The sequence below is a fragment of the Theropithecus gelada genome, chromosome 16 (genome assembly GCF_003255815.1).
Source record: "Theropithecus gelada isolate Dixy chromosome 16, Tgel_1.0, whole genome shotgun sequence".
NCBI classification, from domain to species: Eukaryota; Metazoa; Chordata; class Mammalia; order Primates; family Cercopithecidae; genus Theropithecus; species Theropithecus gelada.
In genome coordinates this window covers 72467994-72485996 of record NC_037684.1, presented here as the reverse complement: position 1 = coordinate 72485996, position 18003 = coordinate 72467994, and the positions used below count along the sequence as shown (strand labels likewise).

The 18003-nt window shown below is 55.6% G+C and overlaps 1 protein-coding gene across 4 annotated transcripts in view; it reads left to right on the top strand.

The window, feature by feature from the left end:
* Nucleotides 1-11034: 11034 nt before the first annotated feature.
* MAP2K3 (mitogen-activated protein kinase kinase 3) overlaps nucleotides 11035-18003 on the top strand; it is a 31596-nt gene continuing 24627 nt past the window's right edge. For 3 of the 4 annotated variants that reach the window (XM_025361238.1, XM_025361239.1, XM_025361237.1), the window contains exon 1: nucleotides 11035-11316. In XM_025361238.1, the coding sequence (XP_025217023.1) occupies nucleotides 11268-11316 (49 nt within the window). In that variant the 5' untranslated portion in view covers nucleotides 11035-11267. Of the gene's footprint in view, nucleotides 11317-14396; nucleotides 14447-18003 lie in introns of those variants that run through there. The other variant, XM_025361240.1, reaches the window with a different exon arrangement.

Sequence of the window (18003 nt, the reverse complement as noted above, 5' to 3'; positions counted from 1 at the left end):
CTGGAGTGCAGTGGCCGGATCTCTGCTCACTGCAAGCTCCGCCTCCCGGGTTCCCGCCAGTCTCCTGCCTCAGCCTCCCCAGTAGCTGGGACTACAGGCGCCGCCACCTCGCCCGGCTAATTTTTTGTGTTTTTAGTAGAGACGGGGTTTCGCCGTGTTAGCCAGGATGGTCTCGATCTCCTGACCTTGTGATCCGCCCGTCTCGGCCTCCCAAAGTGCTGGGATTACAGGCTTGAGCCACCGCGCCCGGCCATCATTCCTTTCTCAACACGTATCTGCTGGAACCCATGACGGGATAGGGGTTGTACAGGCAGCTCAAGGTCAAATCCTAGATCCACTGTTTTCCCTGTCCCTGTAAAAACAGTGGGGGCAGGATTAGAATCAGGGCACATTTGACAGGACCCCCTGCACTACCCCTAAGCCACTGCACACACCCTAGCCCCTGACAACATTTGAGTCTGGGGTCTCAGGTCACTAGATGGTGACATGTTCCTCCTGGCTCTGGCTTCCCATGAGGACCTCAATTTAGGTAATCCTGGAAGGCTGCATGGAAGAGGCAGGATTTGAGCTGTAAAGAACAGGCAGAGTTGAAATAATTGTGATATTTTGTTTATTTATGTTAAAATGCTATATTAACAATTATATTGATTGTATTAACATTAAAATACTATAAATTTAATATATCCTGAAGATAATACTTTTTGCAGAAATGTTTGACAGAAAAAGTATAAAGAAAAAAACAAAACAATCTTTGTAATTTCAGTGCCCAGAAATCATCATGGCTGATGTGTTGGTGTATTTCCTACATTTCTACCATCCAACTCAGACCAGGCTGCAGCCTTTAGCAAACTTTCCCAGCTCAAGCAGGGCAGAGACCAGCTGGCAGAAGGGAGAGATCCCATCACCAGCAGAAGTGCCCATGTTTGGGCCATGTGGCCTCCAAGGAGGGTGTCAGCTCAGTGCCCTCCGTGCCCAGACAGAACTACTCAGGGTCCCCAGGCCAAGGCTGCTCCTTCTCTGCCCTGCACCGACTGCCGCAGAGGCTCTCACAACCGTTCCTCCTGCCTCAAGCCATTCATGTCAGAATCACCTTGGGTAAGGTGGACTCTGCAACCTCAACCTCGACCTCCCGGATTCAAGCATTTCTCCTGCCTCAGCCTCCCGAGTAGCTGGGAGTACAGACTCGCGCCACTATGCCCGGCTAATTTTTTTGTATTTTTAGTACAGACTAAAAAATCCATGGGTTTTTGCCATGTTGGTCAGGCTGGTCTCGAACTCCTGACCTCAGGTGATCCGCCTGCCTCGGCCTCCCAAAGTCCTGGGATTACAGGTATGAGCCACTGTGCCCGGCCGACTTGATCTGTTGTATAGGGGCATCCTTGAAGATGGTGCATCCTTCCTGCTGCAGATTATTCTTGGCTCTCAAGTCTCCAAGCACAAACAATAACCTGCAGACTCAGGACAGTGTAAATCTATTCTCAGGAGGGCAAAGAAAGCCACTTCTCTAAGCACGCCGGGGGCATCCTGGCGGCCGGCCCAACAGATGTCTGGATCAGTCTGAATCCTGGGCACCCGGGAGAGGAAATGAATTCCCTTCATCAGCGGCCTCAAGAGCACCCAGCAGCCCTCCTCCACCGGGGACAAATTATTCTCTCCACCCAAGAATGTTTGCAAGCCTTCGGATGGCAGTTTTCCAAGACCAACCACTTGAATGTCCTCTCTACCCTCATACAAGCAAGACCTGTTCCTTGCTGGGAAAGTATGAGGTGTGTGACCGTCTTGAACCTTTAAAGGGCTGAACCCATAGCTGCTGCACCCGGGGGCACAGCTGATGGGAGAGGAGAAGCGGCCTCTTCTCTGCATGGGGATGTGGCGAGCCGCTCAGGGAGAGAAAACGAGGCCTTTACAGCACCGGTTTAACAGCGTCGGCCACGCCGCTCCCCGCACAGATCTGAGGCTTGGCTTCGGGTCCGGCTCCACGCCCGCCCAACGTCCCCACGGTCCGCGGCCCTCTGGAGGCCCGGCCCTGGGGGCTGAGCTCTGACCTGGGACAGGAGGCCACACTCCCAGCCAAGGCCGGAGGGCTCTGCTCGGGGCACGTGCGCTCCCTCCGCCGGCCCTGCGCAGACCCCGGGGCTCCACACCACCCAGCTAGCGGCTGAGAACCTGGAGGCGGCGGCACACTTGCCCTTGCGGCTTGCCCTGCGACCCGCGCGGCCATGTGAGCCAGCGCAGCCAATCAGAGGTTCGCCCTGGACTCCGTCCCGGACTGGGGGGCGTGGCTGGGGGCGTGGCTGGAGCGTGGCTGGAGGGCGTGGCCGGGAGGTACCTGCGGCCTCTCTGCGCTGCCGCCTTTGCTCCTGCGTCTGTGTAGGGAGATGTGGCCGGCCGGCGAGTCCCCGAGTGACTTAACATTCTCTAAAAATACTCCATTTTTGAACTTCGACGACCTGGGCTGGCCTGCTCACTCTGTGTCCCTGCTCTCCTCTGCTTCTCTGCTCCTTCGGTCTTGTATGCTGGGGACACGTGGGCCTTTCCAGTTCCCCGCAGCCGCCTTTGGTCTGTAGGAAGGCAGTGGCGCAGGGAGCGGTGGGAGCCCGCGGCTGCAGGGCGCAAGGCGGCGACCGCGAAGCGGCCTGCCCCACCCGCCACCCCTACCCGCAGGATGCGCATCGCCGGTGCAGCCCGGGTCCTGACCCCCCGAACAGACCCAATTCCGCCGCGACATGGCAGCTGCACCTCTTCGGCCCTTTGAGCTCTTCCCTCCTTATTTCTCAGTTGCATTCTACACTGAGATTCTTTTATTTCTTTGCGATTTTAGACAGTATCCGCCGGCTCTCTACCATGGACACTCAGTGAGGATTTGGTTCTCTTAGGTATGAACCCTGTGCTTCGCCTCCTGTGAGCTCCAAGTCTCATTTCATCAGTTTTGCAATGCATCAGTATTTGGTGTTTACACTATTATGGTTATGTAAATATTGTTCCCAGCTGAGCTGTGCAGTACATTGTGACAACATTTTCTATTTTGTGTTGTTTGTTTTCCTGGGAATTCATAATAGCCTGTTTTCTTCTTGCATCAAGCTGGACACTCAGTGGATCCTTTCAAATCTGGAGACATGACCTTCGGTTCTGGGAAGCTGGAAGGCACAAGTGCTGTTTTTACAAGCTCTCAACTCATCTTGTTTCCGTCCCCACCTGCCCCTCCACTTCCAGAGGGACCTTGTGACTCCCAGGCTGTGTTTCTGGGGGGCCTCTGGCCTTGAATGGTCCCCTCGACATGCAGAATTTGGTTGCAGCTTCCTCCACGCTGCCTAGGTGATTACTATTAATTTTCCAGCTTCGAAAATTCTGTAGGCTGGACGCGGTGGTTCGCGTCTGTAATCCCAGTACTTTGGAAGGCTGAGTCAGGAAGATCACTCGAGTCCAGGAATTCAAGACCAGCCTGGGCAACGTGGCAAGACCCTGTCTCTACAAAAAAGTTTAAAATTAGTGGCACGTGGTGGTGCACGCTTGTGGGCCCAGCTACTCTGGAGCTTGAAGCGGGAGGATCACTTGAGTCCAGGAGGCGATTACGCCACTGCAATCCAATCTGGGTGCCAGCGAGAGACCCTGTCTCAAAAAAAAAAAAAAAAGTTCTGTCAACTTTTTGTCCTTATCATTGACTTTCTTTATAAGTTTGCGACTTAAACATTTTTCCTTATATTGTCATCTTAGTGGGATTTGGAGAGGGAAAGGAGAAACATATCCTTATTCGTTCCATGTTAGCTAGAAGTCCCTCTCACTCTCTGAGCACCTGCTATGTGCCACAGCCTATTTTAAGCCAGCCCTCATCCCCAGTTTCACATAGCTCTTTCTGTCACCCAGGCCTGAGCAGAGAAGACACCTCCTCCAGGAAGGGCTCTCTGACTACCCAGTGCTTCTCTGCAACCTCACTCAGCTCGACTTTGGTTCCTACCCTTACTGCTATTTGAAATTATAGATTACGTGCATCCGTGCTGAATTTACCTTGTTTCTCAAGCTCCTCCAGAAGGCTTGCCTCATAAAGGCAGGAGGTTTTCACTGTCCCGTGAAGGCAGGGACCTGTCTGTCTTGCTTTTCACTGTATCCTCAGTGCTTCCCGTAGTGTCAGGCAAAACCGGATGCTGAGGAAGCACAGGGAATGGACGGATGGGTTTGAGCGTGACACCACTTCAGGATTGCTTAAGAAAAAGCTAATAAGGGTCCAAGCTTACTGAGAATGAAACACCCTGCCATGAAAGGGTGAGACACTCATCGTGGGAGGGACATAAGCCCAGGCTTGGATGGCCGAAAAGGGACAGAGGCATTGATGGGAACGGACAGGGTGACCTCCAAGGCCCGGCTGAGACAAATCATTGGCTCAAGGTTACTTGGCTACTTCCTGGCTTAGATTAGAGCACAGCCCTTTGAAGGCAGATATGCTGGACGCACCTATGTGGTGGAGTCAGCCCCATTGGGACGCTTCTACCTCTCTGCCTCCCTGGTTGTGTGATCTTGCGGGCAAGTTGCTTCATCTCCGTGTCTACAGTACTTCTCACCCGTCACGGGGCAATAAGAACAGCCCTGTGGTCTGGGCATCTAGATATGAAGCACAGGCTTGAACTAAAAAGCCCGACACACAGTAGGCTGTTATGGTGATGGCCTGGGTTACAAATCTGGTGTCATCCTTCCTGGTGGTGGGACCTGGGCAAGCTGCTTGAAGCCTTGGGCCTCTGTTTCTTCATCTGTAAGATGAAGGTCTAACCACACCCACTTCCCTGGAGTGTGTGTCAAGTCACGAGGCCTGGCATGCAACAGGTGCCACTAAATGTTGTCCCCTTGACTGCCCCTGCCTGCTGGGCAGGAAGTGCTATGTTTGAGAACCCTGGGCAGGGAGGCACCATGTGGAGGCTCCTTGGACCCCCAGATTGGTGTTGGGGGCAGTCACGGGGTTGTCCGTGCAACCCTGCAGGGAACCGGGCAGGCCAGACTCAACTGCTCTGTTACAAGCAGAGTTGGCGGCTTTCCAGAAAGCAGTGACGGGAGCTCAAGGGGAGTTTGTGTTGCTCAGAAGCAGGGTGTTGCAAAACATTTTAATGGAAGTGTGGGCAGGAAAAGGCAGGGAAAACTGCCTCCATCTGACAGAACAGATTTCAAACAATAGCTCTGCCATGACCAGCTGTCTTGGATGCTTCTAGGCACCTCTCTGAGCCTCGATTTTCTCATCCGTTTAGTGGAGATGATGATAATTGTAGACACCTTCTTGGGACATTGAAAACTTTCCTCCACTCTGCAAGTATTCACTGAGCACCTACTGTGTGCCAGGGACACTGCAGTGACCAAAGCAAAGGCACTGCCCCCATGCAGCTTGCATCACAGTGAGTCCACAAGATGCTGTGCTTGGAGGGACTAGCACAGAGTAGGAGCTGTAAAAATGGGACTTGCTGTTTTGCTAGTGGAGCCAGTCACTTGTGTGAATTCATCTTTTGATATTTGAGAGTGAGGATGATTTAAATAAAGCAGATGAGCGTCTGTTGAGGTTTCCTTCTCTATATTTCGACTTCAGAACCGGCCCCTGAGTAAAAGGTGCTCAGGAACCACATATTGCTGCCTCCATGCTTCTCACGTTTTCACTTTTCCACCACCTCCAGCATGGCCCGATGCTGTTCTGGGGAGAACCAGTCGCAGGCCCTGTTTTCAAGCAGCAGGAGTCCGATGGGAGAGGCAGACAGGGGCTCAGCTACTGACAGGGCAGGTGAGCCATAGTGAGAGGGGCTGGGGCAGGGGCCCTGGGCAGAGCAGTGTCAGGCAGGGCCTCCTGTCCCGTCTTCAGAATTGGGCCTCGAAGGAGTGGAGGGAATGTGTCAGGTGGGAAGGCAGGGAAGGGCATTCCTGGCCGAGGGAACAGCCTTTGCAAAGAAGGGTTCAAGGAGGAAAGCTTGAATTGGGAGTGACTGGACTGAGAGATATCTGGAGAAGTCACCAGGGGTTGGAGTGTTGGAAGGTCCCCATCTACGGAGCCAGGGCAGGATTTAGAACTTGGCCAGCCGTGTTTGGGAAGGCTGTGGCTGCAGTGTGGAAGGCCTGGGGGCAGGAAGCAGAGAGAAGAGGAGGCTGGATGGCGGTCAAAGCAGTGAGGGCAGTGGATTCTGAGCTCCTGGGCACGCTAGAGCACTGCCATGCCCTGGTCACCAGAGGGCGCTGTGGGGCAGCAAGCAGTGGAGGCCCCAGCTGGTGGCAAGGCCATGCATATACTATGTGCACCGCTGTGCTTGTGGGTTGTGTCTGTGGACGTGCCCATGTGGTGCCTCCACATGCACATACACACTTGTGCACCCCCTTGTGTTCATGTGTGTGTGCGTATTTGGGGTGTGTGGACTAGCACAGGTATGAAGGGGCGCGTGGGAGTGAGCACGTCCAAGGGGTGTATATAGGTGAGAACAGGGGCCCCTCAGCTCCCACCACCCAGCCACATCGGTCTCCTTGTTACTCACCTACAAGCCATCCACCTCAGGGCGCTTGCACAGCTGTTGCCTCTGCCTGGAATGCTTCTCCCCCACATATCCTTGTGGGACCTTCCCTTACGTCATTTGGCTAATGTCCTTTGGTCTCTGCTTATATGGCACCTTCCAGGGAGGCTTTTCCTGACCTCCCTCCTTAAAATTATAGCCCCCATGTCCAGACACACACCCTGTCCCCTACCCTACTTTTCCCCATAGCATTTGCCTTTTTTTTTTTTTTTTTTTTTTTTTGAGACAGGGTCTTGCTGTCTGCCAGGCTGGAGTGCAGTGGCATATCCTTGGCTCACTGCAGCCTTGACCTCCTGGGTTCAAGTGATCCTCCCACCTCAGCCTCCCGAGTAACTGGTGCATACCACTCTGCCCAGCCAACTTTTTTTTTTCTTTTTGTAGAGACAAGGTTTTGCCATGTTGCCCAGGCTGGTCTCAAACTACTGGGCTCAAACGTTCCACCTGCCTTGGCCTCCTAAAGTGCTGGGACTATAGGTGTGAGCCACCATGCCTGGCCTGTCATAATTTGACTTAGGCATTTTGCTTGTCTGGCTCACACACCAGGGCGTACCTCCCCAGGGAGCTGTGTCCATCTTGTTCAATGTTGTGTTCTCAGTGCCGGTCACATAAGTAAGTGCTCAACGAATACCTGTTGAATGAATGAAGGAGCTGCCCACAACCTGGGCTTGGGTCAGCCTCTCTCTCTTTCTCTCTTTTTTTTTCCCATCATCAATATTTATTGAGCATTTACAGTGTACTAGGCACAATAGAACATACGGAAAACATTGTCCCTGCTCTTGAGGAGCTTACATTCTTTTTTTTTTTTTTTTTTTTTTTTGAGACGGAGTCTTGTTCTGCCGCCCAGGCTGGAGTACAGTGGCCGGATCTCAGCTCACTGCAAGCTCCGCCTCCCGGGTTCACGCCATTCTCCTGCCTCAGCCTCCCGAGTAGCTGGGACTACAGGCGCCTGCCACCTCGCCCGGCTAGTTTTTTGTATTTTTAGTAGAGACGGGGTTTCACCGTGTTAGCCAGGATGGTCTCGATCTCCTGACCTCGTGATCCGCCCATCTCGGCCTCCCAAAGTGCTGGGATTACAGGCTTGAGCCACCGCGCCCGGCCGAGGAGCTTACATTCTAAAAGAAAAAATACAGCTCTTTTAAAATGGCATTTTTGTTTGGTATTTTCTGCAAAGCACCAAGGAAATATTTTGTAAAGTGAGCTTTGGGTATAACTTAGCCCCATCATTATTTAGAGAATAGAGGAAGAAGAAAGAGGAAGGATTTTAAAGGCAGACAATGACAGACCATTCAGGATAGGTAGGGTTTTAAAGGGAGATAAACACAATGTCATCAACTAAGGAGAGATTTGCTGCAGTAAATACGATAAGGGAAATAGTCTGTGGGGTGCAAGCAAAGGAAGCAGGGTGTCGTAGACATTGAGTGGAGCCAGAAAGATCATGCGGCCTTTTTCCAAGTACGTGGCCACCAAGTAGGAATGGTTGGTGACAAGACAGAAGGCTAAAAAAGGAAGGTAATCTCATGCACCTGACAAATAGAAAGACTAAAGGATCAAAATCGAAAGCAGGCTCTAAGAGTATCAAGAAATTCTTAAAAACCCAAAAGTGATTTGGAAGCACAAAACTTATAGGTAATGCTATTGAGTCAGCCTCTTTCTACAGCCTTCTGTCACCCCAGGTCCTGCCCACCTCAGATCATGCTTGCATCCTGACTTTGGCCACAATCTTTCCCATCCAGAGACTGAGTTTCCTGCATCCGCAGAAAGCGGGTTTGGGACTTTTCTCCTAGGAGTCAAGGTAAGAGGCAGCCTCTTGTGACCCATGTCAAACATTTCTTCTGATTTCGGCATGGTCATGGAGTTCCTCAGCCTTACTGTGCCACTTACAGACAGAAAGAAATCAAGAGATGTCACTATAGCAAGCCAGCAAGAGACCTTTGTCTCTGATGGTCCTTGATCGTACTTCTTGAGCTGCAGCAATGCAGCTGTGCATCCCAGTCTGGCCCCTCACCTTGTCCTCATGTGTGGCCCTTTTTGCATCTCCAACCCATTGCCTCTGCTGTTCCTTTCCAGCGATGCTCTTCTTGCTTCTCTGCCTGGCAAGCTCCTACTGGTCCTTAAAGTTCCAGTCTCAAAATCACCTCCTCTGAGAGGCCTTCCCTGACCGCACCCAGATGGAGATGCCTGCATCACCCAGGCACCCTACTGGGACTTTTGCTCATGCATCTATTTATAGCACTCACATGGAGTTTTGTGATTCCTGGGCTGTTTATCGGGCTCCTGACTAATCTACAAACTGCTTGTTTGCAAGGGCCCGTCTGAGTCATCTGGCTGCCAAGGAGGTTGGCACGGGACTGGAGTCGCTTCACCCTGGTCTGTGGATGCTTTCCTCCTTCCTTTTTTCATTCCTCAAATATTTATTAGGCACCTACTATGTACCTGGTTCTGGGCTGTGCATTGGGAACACAGCAGGGAATGAGGCGCAGATGGTCTGGAGGGAGAGCTGTGTTAAAAACTGAGTCAGTGACAAAGGCATCAGCAGCATGAGTGTTGTGCCTCCGTTTGGGGACCTGGGAAGGGAAGGTCCTCAAACTGATGGGAAGGCTTCTTAGGCGTGTTCATTTAGGAGTCAGTCTGAGGGATGAGAGGGAACCAGCCCCAGGAGGCTTGAGTGGAGGAATGTTCTGGGCGGAAGCAGCAAGGGTGAAGTTCCCGCGGCAGGACCATCACTGGCACATTTGAGGGGCAACGCTAAGACTCTTGAACATCCCAAGGAGCAGAGTGCACAAGGCAGAGTGTCCGGGAGCAGAAGTCAAGGCTGTTGGCCAGTGCCTGAATCCAAAAAACTTGCTGGACCAGCCTTGCAGTTCTGGTAGAAAGGAAACTGCTACTGGATGCCCATTTTATGGATGGATAAGCGCAGGTCACCAGGGATGATACGGCCAGGATGGAGGCAGTCCACAGTGTTTTTGAACTCACATTTCCTGGGCACTTAGTGAGTGCCAGGCCCTAGGCCAGGTGTTCCCACTCCTGAACTCATGAAATGCTTTCAGAGACCTTCTTGTCCCCATGGGATAGGTAAACTGAGGCACAGAGCTGCTCAGTGACTTCTTTAAGGACATCCAGCTAGTAAGTGGAGGAATTGGTATTGGAACTCACACCTGTCTGAGCCCCAGACTCATGATTTTCCATCCCACTGCCTGTGAACAGGAGACGCAGGAAGAGAATGGTGATGGCTGCAAGGCTTCCCTCCTATCTCATGTGGCCCTCCCCACTCTGTGTGCATGGGGCCCTGCATCACCCCCACTTTACACCTGGGCAAGCAGAGGTCAGGCCCGGCCTCAAGCGTTTCTAGCAGGTGGTGGAATCTGCTTCCCTCACGTGAGGTCCCTGACAGGGTACACACTCATGTCTGCCTGGAGGCCAGGGGCTGACCCCTTGACCTTTGCCTGGTACATTTTGCCTTCACTAGCCCTGACTTTACATCCAGAGTCATCTGATCCCAGCGCCAGATTGGTCAGCGGTTCCTGAAATCCCCCAAGGTTCCGTGTGGGAGCAGAGACAGGACTGGTCCATCCAGCCATTATACAGATGGGCAGACTGAGATCTTAGGAGGAGAGGAGAGAACCAAGGTCCAGGAGAGAGCCAGGATGGGGCCTCCGGGCTCGTGGGATAAAATGCACCGCGTGCTGCCTCACTCCCTCTGAGACAGTTTCCCCCGGTGTAGAACAGGGGCAGCAACAACCAGCCACGACAACTCCTCGTGCTGCCTCGTCACCGGGCATCGCTGAGCTCACCACCAACCCCGCGCCCTGGCCGGGCGCCTGGAGCGCGGGCGCGGGCGGACGTTTGCTGGCGCCGGGCCCTCAGTGAGTGTCAGCGAGCAGCACCGTCAGACGGCTGTCACCGCCGCCCGCTCACAGATGCGTAGACTGAGGCTCAGGTGTCACGACCTGACCAAGGCTAGTTCCGCTACAAAGTTGCCGACTCGGATCTGAACCCGGGTCAAATTTACAGAAAAGGAAACTGAAGCCCAGAGACACCAGGGAGCTTGCTGGGGTGAGGCAGCTGCAGGTTCAGAGAGCCAGGAGGCAGCCCAGCAGCGCACTTTTAACCCCCGCCCGCCTCGCCAGGCCCAGCCGTGCCACCTTTAGGGATCTCGGGTTTTTTCCAGACGACGCACCCGGGAGAACTCGCCCACGCATCGCACCCGCCGGGGCTGCGCGTGTGGGGGTGCTGGGCGGAGCCTGGCGCTTGCAAGGAGCAGCGGGCTCAGTGGGTCCCGGGAGTGGGTGGGGCTTGCGTGTTGACGGGCAGCGCGAGGGGCGCGGCTTTAGTCCAGTGGGCGGAGCCTGACCGGACTTGGGTTTTTCAGGCGGCTGGCGGACTTGACAGAGAGCGGGAGGGGCCCGGATCCTGGGCCCACGGAGGGTGGGGCGTGTAATTGACAGGCAGGGACAGACCGGCGTCTGATAGGCAGGGGACGGGCCTTGGAAACGAAAGGGCCAATCGGGCACGCAGGGGCGGGGCCTGAGTCAGCGCCGTTCGGCCGGGGTCCCCCCGGCGCTGCCCAGTCTGGCTCTGGCGCCGCCCGTCGCGGACTCGTCCTTGCAGTAGTCGCCGCCGCCGCCTCTGCTCCTCCGCCTGGCCCGGGCCGTCTGCCCGCAGCCATGAGCGTGCTCGGCCCCGGTGGAGCCCGCAGTCCTCTAGATTAGTCCCCACCGCCGTCCAGGACCCACTTGCAGCATGGAGTCGCCCGCCTCAAGCCAGCCCGCCAGCATGCCCCAGTCCAAAGGTAGGCGCTCCCGGCCGGAACCTCGGCCTGACCCCGCGCCCAATCTGGGGCCGGGCTGCAAACCCCGACCGAATTTCTTTGGTCCCACCCCATCCTGTTCTCGACCTGGCAGCGGCGTCCGGTCCCGGAACCCCTTCCTGTTCGGGGCCCCGGGACCGGCCGCAGCCTGGGTCCTCACCTGGACCCCCAGGTTAGGCCTTGGGACTGCATTCAGGCCCGAGATCACCCAGGCTGGACCCAGACTAGGACTTTGTTCTGCTCACCCCATCCAAGTCAGGAGCCTCACTCTGACCTCATTTGGGCCTTATGGCTGTAGCCTGGACGGGAACTCTCTCAGTCTTCTCCCTCAGAGGGACCCAGGTGAGATTCACACTGGCCTCCATCTGCGTCCTTGGGCAGCACCCACTCCCATTTCCAACTTGGGGTCCTAGGGCTGTATCCAGGCTGGGATTTAACTTAAGTCTCCATCTGGGCCCCAGAGTGCTCCTGTTGTTTCGGACCTCACTGTACCCGCTATGCGGGTGCTCTGGCTACACCCCAGCTCGGAACTCCCCGTCCTTCTCTCCTCCAGCTCTTCTTATCCTTATAGGCCCTATGTTGCCCCTTCCCTGGCTGGCCTGCACCCTGTCCTGCAGCCCTGTGCTCCCAGGAACCTCCCTTGTCCTCCCACCCCTCCCTAAGGTACAGCCCCCTCTCTACTGGCTTCTCTCTGTCGTGAGTTGCAAGCTTCTCCCTGCACTTGAGGTTCTCACCCCATCTTATTCCTCTCCTGGCTGCCTGAGATCTGGGCCAACCGCCAGGCCAGGGTGCTGGCTGTGCAAGGGATTTGCTCTTCTCCAAGTAGCTGGCCTTCCTGGAAATTTTTGTGAGGTGGCAGCAGCAGGATTTGTCATGCGGAGGGGGAAGGATGAGACTCGGAGGGCAAAAGGGGAATTTTTTTTTCAGGAAGAGGAAAGGATGTTTTTGGTGCGTCGGAGTTTCAGTAGGCTGGGTTGTGTGAGAGATTTCCAAACCGGACATAGCCGTAATGAATGGGCTGCCTCCTGCCTAGCTGAACCTGCAGCTGCTTCACCCCAGCAAGCTCCCTGGTGTCTCTGGGCCTCAGTTTCCTTTTCTGTAAATTGGAAGTAATCACACCTGCTTCTGTGGACGCGGGAGTGTGGCGTGGGGTGGTGAATACGAAAGCGCTCTGAGGTGTTCACTCAGCATAGCGCCTGGCGGAGAGCCGGTGCTCACCAGGGGACACTGGCTGCACACATCTCGCTATTGTTTCCATTCTTCTTGCTGGAAAGGCCTCCACTGCTGGAACTGCAGCCGCAGAGTGAGCAGGAGGAAGCATCTAGCAGCGGGCACCTAGTGGGCCCCATCATCGGGGATCAGCCGCTCTTCTGCTCTGGAGGGCGCAGGCCAGTGGGAGCCCTGTGGGGGCTTGGGGAGGGCACGGGCTCTTCCTGGCCCCTGCTGCTGGCTGCTGTGGTGGCTGGAGCCGGGTGGGCAGGATAATTATGCCTTACATAAGTGGGAGGCCGGATCCCTGACCATTGCCCAACCACTGTGAGTAACTCAGGAGGCACTTGAGGGGGGAGGTGTCTGGGGAGGGATTTGCACTGCCCAGACCTCGTGGAGCTTGGGAACCAGGAAATCAGACACTTCTCCACTCTGGAGAGCCTGGGGAAGGGTAGGAAGCCCTGTTTGTTTTGGAGGCTTTTTAGCTCTCCAGGCAGAGAATGCCTCATCAAAATAAAAGTTCCAGTTGCAGAGTTGTGAAGGGAGAGGGGTCATAGAGGTGGTGAGAACGCTGTGAGAGGGCCAAGATGAACTTCTAGATAGGGACCCAGGTCGCAGATGAAATTGAGGGAGCTGGATGGAGGGTCAGGGACCTCCCTCAGGCCCAGGGACCCTGTAGTCTCTTTGGGATCTGGGGAAGGATGTAGTGACAGAGCCGCAATGCCCTTCACCAAAAACCCTATGAGCTTTTTCTTTTTTTCCATGTGCCATGCATTTTCTCATTTATTCCTCATAGCCCCATTTACAGATAAGGAAACTGAGGCGTTAAGTGCCTTGCCTGAGGCCACACAGCTGTGACAGGCGGAGCTAGGGTTCCCCCTAGGACTGCATCCCCACAGTGGCCTTCCCCGTGCTCCCTTATGTGCCCCTCCCATGCTGGATGCCTGAGCTGAAGCTGGTGGGGTGCCCCCACCCCTGGCCTTGCTCAGAGCATGTGCAGTGGGCCTGTCCTCATGGCCATGTCAGACCTAGAGGACAGACTGAGGCAGAGGTGCTGCTGCTCTTGTGCACAGTGCTTTACACTGGGCCTGTTGCATACTCGCTGCAAAATCCCACTCATTTGACAGATGCAGAACTGAGCTTGGATGGAGTAGCTGGACTGCTCCCACAGGTGGAGATCCTCACCCCGTGCCTGCCCCATCCTGGGCACTGGGCCTCCCAGCACTGAGCCCTTCTCCACCTTCTCAAAGGAATTTGAACAAAGCAGGGAGTGGCTGGCGCTTGACCTTACTGGAGCTTTACCTTTGAGCTTCCTGCCTTGTAGCAGGTAGCCTGCCCTATCCTTCCTGCCATGGGCCTGGGGAGTTTTCCGTGAGCGTGTGAGGCCCTCAGGCCCACAGCTCTGCTGGTTTTCCCCTGGCCTTCTTGCCCACATGGCCGTCTCTGGCTGGGATCAGAGGCCAAGTGGCCGGCGCTGGGGCCAGTGGGTGGGGGCATGTGTGCATCCAGTGCAAACCACATTTGTCCTTGGAGGGTACCATGTGTGTCCTGTTGTCATTCAGAACGTGGGTTCTGCCCCTTCTGCCCTAAGAGTGCCACCTGTGGGGGCACTTCATGGCTAATCTTCACACAGCTTGGACTGTGGCTATAGGACTCCTGACTGCCCAATGGGGTCACTGAGGTTTCATGGAGCACTGTTGTATCCTAGCCCTGCCTATTGTGGCCATCCCCCATCCCCCGGCTGTCGGAAAGACTGGAGGTGGCACCTCGGGGACTTCCCCCACCCCTCTTGTGACGCACAGGAAACTCTCTGTCAGCCAACCCATGGCCCAGGGCCCAAAGGGAGCAAAGTTCTCAGTTGGCCTGTGTGAGGAGAAGGCCGGGGCAGTGGAGGCTTCCGGCGGTGAGTCAGCGGGCACTGAGTGCTGACTCACCCGCTGGGCATGCCAGCCGGCTGCCTACAGCTTAAAGGGGCGATGCCTGCTGGCCTGGTGGGTGGGGAGGGGGTTACGTGTCCTGCAGGTGGCACCTAGCCCTGAGCTGGAGCACTGGAGGTGGCCCCTTCCTGCGCCTCGGACTAGGCTGGGAACCCCTGGGCAGGCCCTCTGTGCCCCACCCAGGAACTTCCTCTGTTAGGCAAGGGGCTCTGCTTCCTCTTGCTCGCAGAGCAGGAGCAGGTGGCGGTGACTGTTTACTACCCTTGGTCCAGGGGACACCTCAGGTTCACCTGTGCATCTGGGACTCAGGGAGGGTGAGGAGCAGAGGTTGTGCAGGGTCGGCTGGGGTGGGACCCGACCTGAGCTCCTGGAAGATGGTGATGTGGAGAGGCTAAGACCTCAGTTTCCAGAGCCTGACTGCCTGGGTTCATACCCCAGCTCTGTCCCTTTTGCAGTGTGACGTGGCACAAGTTGCATCTGGTCCACTCTCTGCACTCTGTAAAAGATTTCTGTCCCCTGGGCATGGCCCAGCTCTCAGAGGAGAAGCCTCCATTTTTTCATCCGCAGACTGGGAACGGGGACCCTGCCTGTCTGGATGTAGACAGTTCCATTCCACACTTGCTAAGTGTCAGGCACGAGTCATAGTGAGACTGCCCTCTGCCCACAGAGAACCCAGCTGAGGCACGCCTCTGCCAGGCAGGAAGCCTGGGGGCCTGGGCTCTGCTGGGAGGGGCCTGGGTTCGAATCCTGGCTCCACTACTTCCTTACCTGGGCAAGTCTTGTGCCCTCTCTAGCCCGCAGTCTCCTCTTCTGTAAAGTGGGAGTAAACACCCTTCCTTGCAGGGTAGTGGTCGAGCTTGAAGATAGCATTTGGCAAGTGAATGGCATCTGTTATTATTTTATTATTGTTACTTTTGTGAGTGTAGTTCGTTGGTAGGTGGATAAACAGTAACAGGGCTTCGTGACGATGGGCTCGTAGGCACTGTGACGCGAGGCCTCTTGGCAGCAGGGTCATTTCATGCAGGCCAGAGTTTACCAGGCTTTAGGGCCTCTTAACCCACTGGTCCCCAAGGTGGGGCTGGGGACTGCCACTGGCCTCCTGGGCCTTCCTGGGGAGGGCAAGTGGGGAACAGAGAGCTGCCCTGCCCCTGGCTTTGGCATGCAGCATGAACAGGATGGATGCAGGGAAGGTGGGGTGGGGCCTGGAATCAGGACGCAGGCCCCTGGGCCAGCCTGGGAAGCAGGAGGGCCTGGGATTGTGGTTCTGGGGGCTCGGTCCTGAGTCAGGGGTGTTGGTGGCTGGTGGGCCAAGCTGAAGGGAGCAACTGGGCGCAGGGTCATGATGCCGACGTCTTAGGAGGGGTCCCAGAGGAGGGCTGCCGGGCAGCAGCGTGGAGGACACCACATCGTGGCAAGGCCCCACGACTGATGCCCACATGCCGCCCATGCCTGCCCTTGGCCGTGCCTCCTGGCGCTGCCCACCTCCGTCAGGCCTGTCTGCCCAGTGGCTTCTGCAGATGCCTCCCCAAAGCAGTGGCCCTGGAAACCTCAAACAGCCTCATATCAAGGGCATGAAGGCCATACAGGGCCGGGGGAGGCAGAAGCAGCTTGCTGGGCCCCTTGTAGCTTCCAGATACCAAACCTGACTGCAGCAGCTCCAGAGAGGGCCCCAGGCTTTCTTCCCCTGACCCCAGTCCTGGGCGCATGTCCCTGTCACCTCCCTGCCCTGCATTCCAGGGCCACCCTCCCTGGTTTCTCTGGGGAGGCCATGTCCCGCTGACCGTCTCCCAGCTGGTCCCCTGCCCAGGGTGGCCAGCACCACCTCCTGCCATGAGGCCCATGGCCGGGATTGCACCTGGCTCTGCTGACGCCTCCTGGTGGCTGTATGGAGTGCCCTGACTGTCCTCGCCTGCATCACTGTGCTGATGCCCCCAGGGGCTTCCAAGGCCTGTCCCAAGGTTTGCATGTGCTAGTGTGTGCGGTGATGCGATGACAGGCCAGGGCCTGCCTCACTGGGGCAGGGCTGCGAAGGGCTGTGGATGCCAGCGGTGCATTCAGACCTAATCAGGAGGTGTGTGGTGGGTGGGGAGCACTGCTGCCTGGGAGGGTTGCTTTGGTGGTATCAATTGGCAGCTGAGGCACACATGGGAGGCCTGCCCAGGACGGCTCTGGGTATGGGGATGGAGACAGCTTCCATCCTCTTGCCATTCTGCTCTCACCTGGCTTAGCCTTCTGGTCAACCCCATAGCCTCCTGCCATTGGCATGGCACACTGCATCCCGGATGGCTGGGGCAGTCCCCAGGGTGGTGTGGGCAGACACTCATTGGGCAAGTCTGCAGGGACTTCCAGGTGGCAGGGCTGGTTCTAGGCCAGCTCTGCCCTGACCCCTGTTGTGACCTTCCCCAGCCTTAGTGTCTGCTGAAGACAGGAGTGAATCACACCTACCTCTCAGGGCTGCTGTCAAGGGTGAATGAGACCTGGCAAGTCCCGGGAGCCCCTAGGTGCTAGTCAGCGCTGAATTTGAAGCTGATGTCTGTGCTAGCATTTCCATCACCAAGATCCCCGTTTTTGATATCTCTCATCATCAACCCCATGCTTTGTAAGATTTTGATAGAAATGATAGATCCCAGCCTTTGGGAGGCCAAGGCAGGAGGATCATTTGAGGGCAGGAGTTCACAACCAGCCTGGGCAACACAGGGAGAGCTCATCTCTACAAAAAACATAAAAAATTGGCTGGGCATGGTGGCACATGTCTGTAGTCCCAGCTACTCAGGAGGCAGAGGTGGGAGGATCGTTTGTGCCTGGGAGGTTAAGGCTGCAGTGAGCGCCACTGCACTCCAGCCTGGGTGACAGAGTGAGACCCGGTCTCTTTAAAAAAAAAAAAAAAAAAAAAGGCCGGGCGCGGTGGCTCAAGCCTGTAATCCCAGCACTTTGGGAGGCCGAGATGGGCGGATCACGAGGTCAGGAGATCAAGACCATCCTGGCTAACACGGTGAAACCCCATCTCTACTAAAAAATACAAAATATTAGCCGGGCGTGGTGGCGGGTGCCTGTAGTCCCAGCTACTCGGGAGGCTGAGGCAGGAGAATGGCGTAAACCCGGGAGGCGGAGCTTGCAGTGAGCTGAGATCCGGCCACTGCACTCCAGCCTGGGCGACAGAGCAAGACTCTGTCTCAAAAACAAAAAAAACCAAAACTAAAAAAAAAAAAAAAAAATAGAAATAGGCCGAGCGTGGTGGCTCACACCTGTAATCCCAGCACTTTGGGAGGCCGAGGTGGGCAGATCACGAGGTCAGGAGATTGAGAACATCCTGGCTAACATGGTAAAACCCCGTCTCTACTAAAAATACACAAAAAATTAGCTGGACATGGTGGCCGGTGCCTGTAGTCCCATCTACTCGGGAGGCTGAGGCAGGAGAATGGCGTGAAACGGGAGGTGGAACTTGCAGTAAGCTGAGATCACCCCACTGCACTCCAGCCTGGGCGACAGAGGGAGACTCCGTCTCAAAAAAAAAAAAAAAAAA